General features: G+C 38.0%; 1 protein-coding gene across 2 annotated transcripts in view; it reads left to right on the top strand.

The window, feature by feature from the left end:
* OSBPL11 (oxysterol binding protein like 11) overlaps window positions 1-14,325 on the top strand; it is a 98,149-nt gene that overhangs the window by 55,157 nt on the left and 28,667 nt on the right. For both annotated transcript variants that reach the window (XM_082699863.1, XM_082699864.1), the window contains exons 7-8: window positions 1,522-1,667; window positions 8,399-8,539. In XM_082699863.1, the coding sequence (XP_082555989.1) occupies window positions 1,522-1,667; window positions 8,399-8,539 (287 nt within the window). The remainder of the gene's footprint in view (window positions 1-1,521; window positions 1,668-8,398; window positions 8,540-14,325) is intronic.

The raw sequence follows: 14,325 nt of genomic DNA on the forward strand, positions 1-14,325 counted from the left end.
CCACCCAGGCGCCCCCACAATTATATTTTTAAATGATTGCTCCATGATTAGTGAAACATGTACAATATAAATTTGCATTTTTTTAGTTTAAAAAATGCAGTAGACTTAAACTCTATAGAAGTGTTTAAAGTAAAAGTTGTTCTCCCTTGGTACTATGTTTTAGAGCATGGATATTTGGTGGAATTGATTTACCGGTATTGGTGTTTCTTACATAAGTGGTCATTTTCCAAATTAGATCTGTAGAAATTTATTTGTCAGTCACTTGAGAATAAAAATATAACTGTGAAAAGAAAAACTGAGTTACCTTTTCACTGAAATTTGGAGATGACAAGAAATGAAATCTAAGTTTAAATTAGTGCTCGGTCCCATAAGGTCTTAATGTGTGTCATCCAAGGATCATTGATTTAGAGGGGTCCTGAGAGACCAGATGATCAGTTTGATAAAGAGTGTTGTGGTTTCCAGTCAATTGAGCAGTCTCTCAAAACAGATCTCGTAAGAGTTAAACATTTTAAGGTAGGAGCAAAACATTTTCATTTCTTTGGAATTTTGAAACTGGCTTCTTAAACCACCCCAGGGCATTTCCTGAGAGACTGGCCTGAGTGGCAAGGCAGGAGGCTCTGGTAGCCTGGTAGGTGCTTAGTAATTTACTCCTGCACTGAAGTCTGGCATTTCAGTATAGATCGAGTAAATTACCTACTCTGTAATTTTTGCTGTAGTGGTGTGAGCATCCCTTATTGTAGTACTGTAATAATCAGGCTTCTGTGAAACCTAGATCAGCCTCTGAAATCAAATGGAACATTTTCCATTATTGATTAGGCATAGAATCCACTTTGTTAAACTAGTTGAGGGTAATAAGAGACATTTGAGTCATTAACTGAGAAGATGACAGGTCTCTAAATGTGACCACTTCTTTCACTAGGTCAGCTATTATTTATTCAGTAGAAAAGCCTTTCAGTTTAAAAGTATATGGACTTTCTTTATTGGATTAAAAAACAAGAGGAAGGGACTTGTATTTGCAATACTTACGTTAGATCAAGGTAACCACCTTGAATGGTTAGAAAATTGCTACTGAGAATAAGGTTCAGTCCCAAAAGGAAGAAGATTTTGCCGTTTCAGATTCCCAGGCTCCTTCTGTAATTCTGACTCCCTAAAGCCTAATTGCATGTTTTTTGATCATTAGAGAGAGGGACAGTGTTCTTTACAGAAAGGGTAGCAAATCAGCTATTCAGGGCAGGAATACATTATGATTTACAGATTTCCCAGAAGACATTCAGTCCCATTCAGGGTTGATTTTTTTTTTAAAGGTATCTGATTTCAAGTTGCAAGTTGCTGTGTTGTAAAATACCCAATCATGATGCTCATGCTAATGAGATACAAGTGGTTGCTTTGCAGAGTCTCTTAGCAGGTTGAATTGCTTTTAGTCTTGTGGGCTCAAAACAAAATTGTTTAATAAAATCCACATCTGCTGAACTTTCCAGATTATGAGCAAGTTTCAGCGAAAGTTTTCTCTTACTTCATCAGGAACGACAATCGAGTGGTTAGAACCAAAGATACCTTTATCAAACCACTATAAAAATGGAGCTGACCAGCCTTTTGCAACTGAGCAAAGTAAACCAATGGCAGTCCCCGAAGAGCAGTGTGTTGAAGAATCTGGACCATTAGCAAGGGTACGGTAATGTGAAAATACGGTTTTGATGTAAAAACTAGGACTCACTAAAAAGGTTCAGTTCTCTTTTCGTTGTCAGGGCATGCTAGTCATCCTAACATCAGCACGACATTCTTGAGACTCTAGACCTTGTTTTTCTAATTTAAACAGTACTTGTGATCTGTTGTATGATACTTGTACATGTGTGTTTTGCAGGTTATGTGCCTTTTTTAGTTTGGGCTCACTTTTGCTTGATAAAACTGTATTTAAAAGTTGCAGTTCGCATTATTTTTATTTTTCTAGAGAGTTAACTTACCTAATATAAGATTATTTGCACAGTATTTCTCTCTTACAGTTCTTCTTAAATCTTAACATTATTAGATACTTAACTATTACATTTACAAGTTTAAAAATTTACTATTAAGTCTTTTTTGTTTTAAGTTCTTTCCCAAACCAGTTTTTTTTTTTTTTTTTTTGGTGTTACCCCAATTAGCATGGTCTCAGGGTTTTATATTTTTGTAGTATTATTTATTCCACATTTCTCAGAAACTAAGGAATGTCTTATTCTAGTCATAGTTCCAACACTGTAAAAAATTATATTGATCTTTTGCCTTTTGTGTTATTTTTTAATGATAATCATAATTACATAGATAGTTTTATTTTAAGCTCTTTTTACTCAGTACTTCTTATAAGCATTATGTCTGGCCCATATAATTAAAACTCTAAATGTTGAAGTAAGCTATTAAATATCTAGGTTCTTTGGTATTTTCTGTTACTATAAATAACACTATGTCATCTTGTTTACTTTTTTTTTTTTCTCTCCTCTTACTTTGGATTATTTCTTTAGGTTATAGTCCTAAGTAGAATTACTGAGTCAAGAGTAACAATGCACAGCTTATGGTTATTTATATATTAGCAGATTACTTCTTTTTTTTTTTTTAAGATTTTATTTATTTGAGAGAGAACACACACATAAGCAGGGGGAGGGGCAGAGAGAGAGAGGGACTGTCAGACTCCCCACTGAGCAGGAAGCCCAATTCGGGGCTTGATCCCAGGACCCTGGGATCATGGCCTGAGCCGAAGGCAGACACTTAACCTACTAAGCCACCCAGGTGTCCCATTAGCAAATTACTTCTTAAAAGTACATGGAGGCACCTGCATGACTTAGTCGGTTGAACATCTGACTCTTGATTTCATCTGAGGTCATGATCTCAGGGTCATGAGTTCAAGTCCCCTGCTGGGCTTTGTGCTTAGCTGGGAGTCTACTTGAGATTTTTCTCTCTCCCTCTCCACCCCCCAGATAAATAAATAAATCTTAAAAAATGAAATAAAAGAAAGAAAGAAGGAAGAAAAAGAAATAGTACGTTGACACTGAGACTTCCAAAACTGGCCAAGACCTTGGCTTAATGAGGCACACAATGGCAGCAGTATGGATAGGAGAGAAGAAAAAAAAATACGAAATGCTTTCTTTTTTTCCCTGTAACTTCTTGACCAGCTCATTTCTAGAGTCAAACAGTATTTATTAAGATGTCCAATGGATGAGAAGTCCAATGTTAGGAATTAGAGGAGACACAAAAACTTGAAGACTTAGTTCTTTCACTAGAGAGACTTACTGATCTGCCTGGAGTCACAATTACAAATACATGGAGACAATGAGAGGATAACATGAAGTAATTTTTTTTTTCATCTTAATTGACATGGTTTAGGCTGTTAGGATATGGCATTCAGAGAAAGAAAGAAGGAAAGATGTATTGAGTAGAGTGGAAGAGGAGTGCTTTGGAGAGAAAGTGGAATTGGAATCAGGCTTTGAAAGAACACAGGATTTGAAGAGAAGAAGAGTAGTAGGATAATGTCGATGTAGGGATAATAGGAGCAGGGATATGAAGGCTTATTGTGAAAACTTGCCTGATGGTTTTTTTTTTTTCAAAGATTTTATTTATTTATTTGACAGAGAGAGATCACAAGTAGATGGAGAGGCAGGTAGAGAGAGAGAGGGAAGCAGGCTCCCTGCTGAGCAGAGAGCCCGATGCGGGACTCGATCCCAGGACCCTGAGATCATGACCTGAGCTGAAGGCAGCGGCTTAACCCACTGAGCCACCCAGGCGCCCTGTGCCCGATGGTTTTTAAACCCGGGTCCTGTCGTTTACTAACATGTGGACCAATAATTAACCACTTAGTTTCAATTTTCTCATCTGTAAAGCCGGGATAATAATGGCTTATAAGATTGTTATGAACATAGTGAATATAGCAGAGCACCTGGATTATGGAAAATTATCATAGGGTGATTGGATTTTACAAATCCAGATGACCATTCATGCTGCATTCTCTGGGGAGTGATAATCCCGGAGCCACCACTCATAAAATACAACGTAAACTGTGCCTCCAGGGAACATAAAATCATACGGAAGAATTTAATGTTATGTAATAGATGATAGAATCATGAGCATGGGGTATGTTTAAGAAGATTGGTATATGATATGACCTAGAATTGAAGTGTCGATAGAAGGCTGTGGAGGTAGAAATGAAGACAAATGAATAGGTAATATGCATTTCAAATGTAAATCAGTTGGACTTGTGATTGGTTGTAGGGTTGGATGAAAGATAATTCCCAAGTTTGTGAACCTAAATGACTAGGTAAAATTGTGGTGTCAGTCACAAAGTTAGGAAAATTAGGAGGAAAGAGCCTTTTGAGAGAAAAGATTTGATATGGTTTATGAACATGTTGACTTCTTTTAAAAGATTTTATTTATTTATTTGACAGAGAGAGAGAGAGAGACAGGGACAGCAGGAACACAAGCAGGGGAAGTGGGAGAGGGAAAGCAGGCCTCCCGCCAAGCAGGGAGCCCGGTGCAGGGTTTGTCCCAGGAACCTGGGATCATGACCTGAGCTGAAAGGCATTCGCTTAAGACTGAGCCACCCAGGCACCCCAACATATTTACTTTTTAAAGATTGTATTTTTAAGTAATCTTTCTACCTAGTGTGGAGCTCATACTCAGGACCCAAAGATTAAGAGTCAGACGCTATGCCAACTGAGCCAGCCAAGAGCCCCTGAACATGCTGAATTTTATGTTGAGAGGAGGATATATGATTGTAAACACGGCTCATGTTTACAATGGGTTGGGCCTCTGCCTTGGGCTCAGGTAGTGATCTCGAGATCCTAGGATCGAGCCCCTTGTCGGGTTCTCTGCCCAGTGGGGAGCCTGTTTCCCCCCAACTCTCTGCCTACTTGTGATCTCTCTGTCAAATACATTAAAAAAATATTTAAAAAAAAAAAGCAATTAGAAATAATGAAACCTACGTTTTAGAGAGCGATCAGGATAAGAGATGCAATTTGCAAGTGAAAGTTACAAACTGTAAGTTATACACTTGAACATCTTCACTCTTCCCAATGAGAATACAAAGGATGTTGGGGGTTAGAGAGATGTGAGTTAAAGGTGGGACACAGAGATGGGAAGGCGAAGAACATTGTTATATTTCCAAATTATTTACTTATTTTTTTGAGAGGGAAAGTATGAGGTGGGCAGTGTCAAAAGGAGATGCAGATTTCCAGCAAAGCAGGGAGCCCCATGCGGGGCTTGAACCCAGAACTCCTGGGATGATGACCTGAGCCGAAGGCAGACACTTAACTGAATGAGCCACCCAGGCGCCCTCCAAATCTTGAAATAGTGAGTAGACCACATATATCACTGAGTATAAGTAGAAATAAATGCACAGGTACTATTTTTAATTACAAAAACACTACACTCAGGCATATGAGAATAGACCTGGATTTTCTAAAAATACCACACATGCCTTGAAATATGAGTGTTAATGTAAGCTGGAGACAGATATCTAGTAGGGGAGATTTTGTTGCCAGGTGATGGAAAAAGTAAATCCTAGTAAGGCTAGAACGAAGCCCACAGTTCCTTTGTGCCCAAGTCAGAAATCAGAAAGATAAAGATGAGGTTAGTATAAATTTGGTGGAGTACTGGGGTTTTGCTTTGCCATCCAGTGTCCATATATTATAAATTCCCAGCAACTCAACAGCTCTTGCCACTGTCTGCTAACCATTCTGGGTTTGTAGGGCTATTAAACATTCAGTGCACGTTCATTTGAATTGTGGTAATGCTTTTACCTTAAGCTTTTCTTTAGGAAAGGGATGATGACCTCTACGAAGAGACATTTCGATAAGAAAGGAGAGCTTCCAAGTTCTTCCGTTTACACCAAGATTTAGAATCAGTAATTAATAGAATTCCTCTTTTTTCTATTCCAATAAACAACAAGACTTTTTATAAAAAAACAAGAACTGTACTCTTAAATATTTTTTCTACCAGATTATGTTTTGTTTTGTTTTGTTTTTTAAAGATTTTATTTATTTGTCTGACAGAGAGATAGAGAGCACAAGTACACAGAGCAGCAGGCAGAAGGAGAGAGAGAATCAGGCTCCCTGCTAAGCAGGGAACCTGAAGCGGAGCTTGATCCCAGGATCCTGGAACCGTGACCTGAGACGAAGGCAGATGCCCAACCAACTGAGTCACCCAGTCTCCCCCTATGTTTTATTTCTTTAATATTATTTTCATTAGAGGAAGTTCCAAAGTACAAAGTAAACTTTGTATTAAGTAGTAATGTTAAAGTTATATTTGCATTACTAATCTGTATCCCAAGTTCTGACTTCATATGTAATGGTATCTCTTCAGAGGGTTAGAGAACATTATTTAATCAAGACCTAATAGGACTTTTCTCAACATTTCTCAAATGAGTAATTATTATATTTGGTATCCATATGTAGAGAGGAGGATGATCAACTTTCCCCCATTGTATAGTGAATAAACAGTCACAAGTACACTTAAACTTTATTAGACTATATTATACAACTGATTTAGAGTAGGCAACAGGAAGTACTTCTTGATAGACTTCCTAGCCTTTGAAAAGGGGGATATAGAAAGCTTTTGGGGTTTCTCCTTCAGGTTGTAAAAACAGAAGTAATTCTGAAATATATAAACAGTAGTTGTCTGTATGGTCTTAACATGAGGAAATGAGCTAGACCATTAATTAAATTATGAGAATTTGAGCATTGTAGTTTCCTTGGTAACACGGAAGAGAGAAAAGGAGAAAAAGACAAAAGAATGAGCAGGAATGCATCACTTTTAATGTGTTTCATATTTTGTTTCTAATATTTTTAATATTTGAGAACGTTACATTCTTGATTTTATGCCTGATTAGGAATGGTTTTTGCCTAGCTGCAGAGAACAGATGGGCTTCTTATTTGATAGAATTTAATTGTGTGAAGAGAAAATCAAAGAGACATTATCAAAATCATTTCCTTTAAAAAATCCTAAGTCTGCTGTACTAATGCTCTCTTGCATAAAGGTTAAAAAAGAGGTACCACTGACAGGTGGGCCACGACCCCCCCCCCCCCACATACACATGAGAGGTGAATATAAGATTCTATAGAATCTTGGAATTTGAAACTGTTACTTAAAATTATTTAAGTAGAAACAAGAAATTTCTCTTAACCAATTATCTGGAACTAAGACGCTGTTGAAATGACGGTTAAACATTTTCACTTTTTCAAGAAGTTGATTTATTGATTAATTAAAGAGCTGTGCAGAGAACCTTTTTGTGACATTAAGATGGCATAAGCAGGCGTAGGGTTTCCATACCTTCACCTAGAATTCTCTTCAGCCCTGCGGTTTCTTCCAGACATCTCCAGGAATGAGGGAATATCAAAATATAGATTATAGTAGTTAGACTTAACATGTACAGTCACTTTTACAAATTTTACTTGTATAATTTTAGCTTTATATTTTTTTAAGATTTTATTTATTTATTTGTCAGAAGAGTGAACCCAAGTAGGGAGAGTGGGAGGCAGAGGGAGAAGCGGGCTCTCTGGCCTGATTTCGGGGCTAGATCCAAGGACCCTGAGGTCACGACCTGAGCCACAGGCAGCTGCTTAACCAACTAAGCCACCCAGGTGTCCCTAGTTTAAGCTTTTAAAAAGGGCAAACATTGGGGCACCTGGGTGGCTTAATTGGTTTAGCGTCTGCCTTCGGCTCAAGTCATGATTCCAGGGTCCTGGAATTGAGCACCGCATCGGGCTCCCTGCTCAGCAAGAATCTGTTTGTCCCTCTCCCTCTGCTCCTCCCTGACTCGTGCTCGCGCACTCTCTCTCTCACTCTCTCTCTGAAATAAATAAGTAAAATCTTTTAAAGGGGGGGGGGGAGCAAATATTTTATTCCCAAAGCATCTTCAACTTAAATTATAGGTATTCATGGTGTCCCTAAATAGGTAGCCAGTCCTCAAAGCCTGAGATTCAGATGAGACACTTCACTCTTTTTGAAAAATCCCATGTTTACAAAATATATGTATTTTATTTATTATTTTTATGGCAAAACCACAGTATGTTCAGTGTAAATGATAATAGACTCATTGAAGGAAATCTGTTTCATGGCCAACTGATGGAAGTTATATTTTTAGAAAGATTTTTTGCTCATATCCAGATTCACTTAGGCCCAGTATAAATGTCTTCAAGTCTACTATTTATACTTTTCTTCTTTTATTTAATGTGGCTGTGAAATCTGTCCTTTATTTAGCAACGAAGTCTGTCCTATCTGTTGTTTGCAAAGCTTGCTGTTTAATCCAATTTCTGTATTGAAAATAAAGAAAACACTAGAGTCTTTTTGAACAAAGAAACTGAGAGAAAAGAACCTTTTATTCTTTATGGGTATTAGCAAGCACTTATAACACTAGACTTTTGCTTTGTTTGACTTCAAGGAACCTGAAGAAATCAGTGCAGATGATGAGGTAGAGGATACGTGTGATAACAAGGAGGATGACCTAGGAGCTGTGGAAGAGCAACGTAGTGTCATCCTGCATCTCTTGTCACAGCTGAAGCTGGGCATGGATTTAACGAGAGTAAGTAAAGGGATAACTGGCTGCGGTGAGCAGTAAGTCAGGACGACCTGTAATTATTAATATTGTCAGGTCTTTTTATTCTTTATGAATTGGTTTCTTAATCTCGCTCTTTTTTTAAAGATTTTATTTATTAAGTAATCTCTTTACCCTTAATGGAGGCTCGAACTTACAGCCCCAAGATCCAGGAACCGAGCCAGCCAGCTGCCCCTAGTTTCTGAGTTTCTTTTTTTTTTTTTTTTAAAGATTTTATTTATTTATTTGACAGACAGAGATCACAAGTAGGCAGAGAGGCAGGCAGAGAGAGAGAGAAGCAGGCTTCCCGCGGAGCAGAGAGCCCGATGCGGGGCTCGATCCCAGGACCCTGAGATCATGACCCGAGCCGAAGGCAGCAGCCCAAACCACTGAGCCACCCAGGCGCCCCGGTTTCTGAGTTTCTTGATCAACATTTCTTATTTGATAAAAAAATGTGACAGTTATCTTGTGTAGCAGGAAGTCACATGGCAAGTAAACACCTGTAATCTTGTTTCTGTGCAAATAAAAGAGGTCATTTGGTATACAGAATCCAAAGGAAAGGCTATAATCCCAGAAAATCATGAAAGACTTTGACACGTCTACTTTACTCTTCCCGTGTTGTATTGTATATTTTGGGTGTTATCAGTAACAGAGGTCAGCAAACATTTCCTGTAAAGGGCCAGATAATAAATATTACACACAGGTCTCTGTTGGAACTACTCAGCTTTGCCTTTATAGTATGAAAGCGACCATAAATAATATGTTGGACTGGGCATGGCTGTGTTCCAACGAAATGCTATTTATAAAAACAGAGGCCACATTTTCCCCAAAGGCCATACTTTGCAGTCCTCTGGTCTGTTGCCTTGCTTACTTTAAAAGTGTGGTCTGAATTAACTAGAAATGGGAATTCTTTTATAGTGTACAAATATATCAAATCACTTTAAATATCTTGCAGTTTGATTTGTTGAAGACAAATTTGTTGTCTGAAGACTAATAGCATCACCATTGCTGGAGAACTTGCTAGAAGTTCAGAGTCTCAGCCCCCATCCCCCAACTTAGAGGACCAGATCTGTATTTTAATAAGATCCCCATGTGTTCATATGTACATTAAAGTTTGAGAAACAGTAGTCTATAGTTTTTAATTTTACATCAGTCTTTTCCAGTTCCAGGCTATCTAGTTAGTGCATCTTCATTTATTCTAGCAGTTAACCTATGATGTTAATTCGAAAAGGAAATTAGGTTCCAAACCTATGTATGTTAGATATTACTAGTATGGGATTATTCTTGGCATTAGTGAGGAATTTCAGAATTGACATCAGGATGTATATTTCAAATTAAGGGTTTTGATGTCAGTGGAGGTAGTGAAAGTGACTTAAGTAAAACGTAACTTAAATAGAAAGCATTTTGCCGTTAGCGTTTACTTTGAAGCATCTCAAAATCAAAATACATTTCTTTCTTTATTTAGACTTGCAGTGATTACAGGGGAGTTTAAAAGAAAATGGATTGAATTAAAAGCCTACTAAGAAATAGACATTGTAGGAATTATTAAAGAAACCCATTAACCTTTCCTGTTTTATCTAACCTTAATATTTCAACTGGGTGTCATTTTCTGTTCTAGAAATATTTCTGCTCTAGAAATATTTTTAATATTAGTGGTTCAGAAAAGACTGTTACCTGTAAAATCAGTTAAAATGAATAATGGTATTAAAGGTTTGTTTTGTTATTCTGGTGTTTGCTGTCCTTTAGTAGATTTGTTTATAAGGCATAAAAACAGTATAGGGGTTTATGAGGCATAAGAACATTTGAAAAGAATGTGCTATGATAGTAAGCCAGATGGTAAAGCTTTCTCTAGGCATGATAACTATATATAATACAGCTTCCCGACATTTGTTCCTTGTTAATTAAGATGCAAATACATATATAGTATTTATATATAAAATCATTAACTTTAACCAACCATGAATTATGAACATTCACATAATGTTAAAAAAACGGTATTTTTTGAGCAACTTTTAGAAATCTGGTGACTAAACTGCAGTCACATCTACCTTCTTTTCTAACAAAACACTGATAGAACAAATATTTTTTGAGCCCCTCTTATATTCCAGACACTGTGCTAGGTGCTGGAACTACAGCAGCAAGAAAGGTAACCATGGTCCCAGCCTGCGTGTTGTGAATAAGTAATAACTGTTCATTTTGTTCCTTTTTAAATAATATTATGGATTCAGTATAATTATACAGTTCACAGAAAGTTTGAGAAAATAAAGGAAAAAATCTCCTATGACTTCATTATCCTAACCACACAACACTTAAATTTTGAGAATTCCCTCTAATCGTTCTTCATATAATGTAGTTTATTTCCAGTTCTGTACATTTTCTTTTTTCAGTTAACACTCTTTCTTTGTGAAATATATTACACACAGTCTTCTGTGTGTGTGAACAGTTTCAAGAACATGGTAAAAGGTGTCCTCACCTATCAGGTCTTGGAACGTTGCCAGAAGGATGTGCTCTGAGGTCCCCTTCTGGTTGTAGTCCCCTGTGTTTCCTAGATCTAACCTACTACCTACCTAGGTAGAGCCCTACTTTTTTTTTTTTTTTAATGGTTTTACCACCTGCATATGTACCCCCATAACAATGTTATTTAATTTAGGAAAAAGTGAATAGCCAGCACAAGTTTAGCTGTATAAGGGAGGGGCTCTGTTGCCGTTCATAGAAGAAACCTCCTAGGAGAAGATGAGCTAAACCGAGTCCTTGGCTTTAGCATCTTATAAATCATTGAGGAAGTTTAGAAGAGTCCTTTCTGAAGCCACAAGAAGGCAAAATTCTAAATGAATTTTGTGAAATACGTGGTTAAAAAAGTTAGAGCATTTGCTGTGAGCCAGCTACTGGCCATTCAGCAGGAATGCGGACAGAGGGAAGAATCTACTCAGTATTTTCTACCGCTGAGCAAACTGTGACCCACTTCCCAACACTCAGCAGTAGACTGAAACCAGAACATGTCTTTGGGTGAAATGAATGTCTTCAGCCAGCCCAGACAGCAGGGCATGGAAAGGAGAGTTGGCATTTCCACAGATGCTCACCACCGGCCAAATACAGGTGCGGATGGGACCAGTTTCCCTTGAGCATTCTGTCCTCAGATTTCAAAAGACAGTAACAGTGGCAGCATGGAGGGCATGGATGACGGTCTTCCATACATCTGTCTCTTGAATCACATCACTCTGATCTGGACCAGTTTCCCTGTGTCTGCTCTACAGCTTTCTTCCTGGGATGTCCTTTCATTGTCCTTTTGTGCTACATCCGTCTCCTGTATTCTTTTCTTCTTTTCTGGTTGCCTCTCATTTCAGTGGAGCACATCATCCTTTAAACTCTGAGAAAGATCTGTGGGAGGCAAAATGTGAAAATGTGTGTTTGAAATATCTTTATTTTGTCCTCATGTTTGATTCCTAGTTTGGATAGAATTTCTAACTTGCAGTTAATTTTTCCTTTAGAATATTGCCTCATTGCTACAGCATTCTGGTGAAAAGACTGATGTCATTTCCGTTCATCATCTTCTGTTTGTGACTTCTTTTGTTTGTTTGTTTTTCTCTAAAATTTGGAATCTGTCCTTTGTCCCCTGAAGTTTGAAATTATCTCTGGGCACTCGGTGGGCCTTTGTAGCAGGACAGCCATAATTTGGTTCTCTGAAATTTTCTTGAATTTCTTCACTGATGACTTTGTCTCCAGTGTTTTTTCCTATTTTCTCTGAAATCTTTATTTCATGGTCATTGGACTCCCTGCTCTGGTCCTCTTATTTTTCACTTCATTTCTCTCTCTCTCTTTTATGTGTGGAGAGATTTTCTCACAATTTTATCTTCTGAGCCTTCTCTTGATTTTTAATTTTTGTTACCATGTTTTAAAAGTGTTCTGAATTTTGTTTTTCAAAAAGCATATTTGTTTCATATATCTAATATTGTCTCAAGACTGAAGATATTAATTCTCTTTATTTTTAAGGCCCCCCCCCCAATTTTTTTTGATCTTTTGTATTTTGGTCTTTGTAATCCTGTTTAGGGATTTTCTCAGAGATCTGATATTTCTTGGATTTCTGCTCACGCTTAAGTCTAGGGAAACTAAAAACCTGACTTTAACTTTTGAACATATGGGTGGAGCCTGTGCTTCTCAGGACAAGTAATCTGGATTTGTTGGGGGAACCTAGTGTTAGTATCATTAGATTTTCCCTCTCAGGTTGGTGAAATACCCCAGAAGGAATTCTGATCTCCTGCTTGGTGGGGAAAGCAACTAGGAGCGGTAGAAGAGAAGAGAGTAAGGTGGGGGAGGATCTTAGCATCTAATGTTTATTTCATGTAGAGTTACTTCATACCTGTTATCAGTATGGTATCCATTCTCTTTGAAGTCCCTGATGTTCCCCAAACTAGAGAATAAGCTGCCTTGTTTCACTCTTCGGAGACAAAACCTCCAGAACTTGGCTGGGATGCAAGAGGGACAGTTACCGGAGGTGTGTAGTTGGGGAGGGGATTTAAGGATTCAGTTGCTCTGCACACAGGTTCCACTCAGTCATCATTTTAGCATTCCTGTAAACCCCCAGATCCAGAGATACCTGATGCTGTCAGTTCCTGAGCCCTCTCTGGAATCTGCAAACTACTGCACAAGAGTCAGCTTTCTAGTTACCTCCCCAAATGTTGTTGCTTTTAGGGGTACCTGGGGGGCTCAGTTGGTTAGGCATCTGACTCTTGATTTGGGCTCAGATCATGATCTCAGGGTCATGAAATTGAGCCCCACATTGGGCTCTGCGCTGAGTGTGGAGCCTTATGATTCTCCCACCCTCTCCCCCCACACCAGCTCGTGTGCACACTCTCTTTAAAAAAAGAAGTTTTTATTGCTTTGTCTACTTCCCTGGTATCTTCAGGTTTGTCTTTGTATAAAATACATTTAATATAATTTTAATGGATTTCAGAAGAAAGTGAAATTAAGATGTATGTGTTCAATGCACCATGAAATGAATCTGAAACAGTGATATCTTTTGTATTAGTTGTATCATCTTCATAACCATCTCTTTTTTTCTATAACTGTCTTTTTAAATGATATAAAGTTTATCAAGTGGAAGTTCGATCTTTAAGTTTGCTAGAACCACAGTTTAAAAACATAGATTTTAATTTTACTTGCACATTTCTTTTTCTTTACTCATATTGTTTCCTAAGGCTAAATTTCTAGAAGAGTAATTACTAGGCTAAATGGATATGAACATCTTCGGGCTCTTGAAAAATTTTACGGGACTGCTTTCTTAATTTGTTGAACTGGTTTACAGTGCCTCTCCAATTCTGCTCTGAAGAAAACTAATCCACAGGGCACCTGCGGTGACTCGGTCAGTTAAAGGTCAAACTTTGACCTTGGTTCAGGTCATGGTCTCAGGGTTTTGGGATCGGGCCCTGAGCTCGGCTCAGGACCTACTATAGATTATTTCTCCCTCTCCCTTTACCCTTTCCCCTGCTCACTCCATGCTCTCTCGCTCTCTCAAAATAAATAAAATCTTAAAAAAAAAAAAAAGAAAGAAAACTAATCTTTCTTAAACTTACGTGGCTTTAGGTGTTAAAAGTATCCCTCTTTTGTTTGTTTTGTTTTCAATGAGAAAAAATTAGATATAGCCACCTGGACTTCCCTTTAGGTGATTCCGATTTTCTCGGCACCATCCCAAGCATTATAGCCAGGAGCCCGTTCATCATATGCTTTCCTGTCTCCATTGGGCCTGATCAGGGTGGCCAACTCCATGTCCTAGAGCT

The sequence above is a fragment of the Mustela nivalis genome (genome assembly GCF_964662115.1).
Source record: "Mustela nivalis genome assembly, chromosome: 1".
NCBI classification, from domain to species: Eukaryota; Metazoa; Chordata; class Mammalia; order Carnivora; family Mustelidae; genus Mustela; species Mustela nivalis.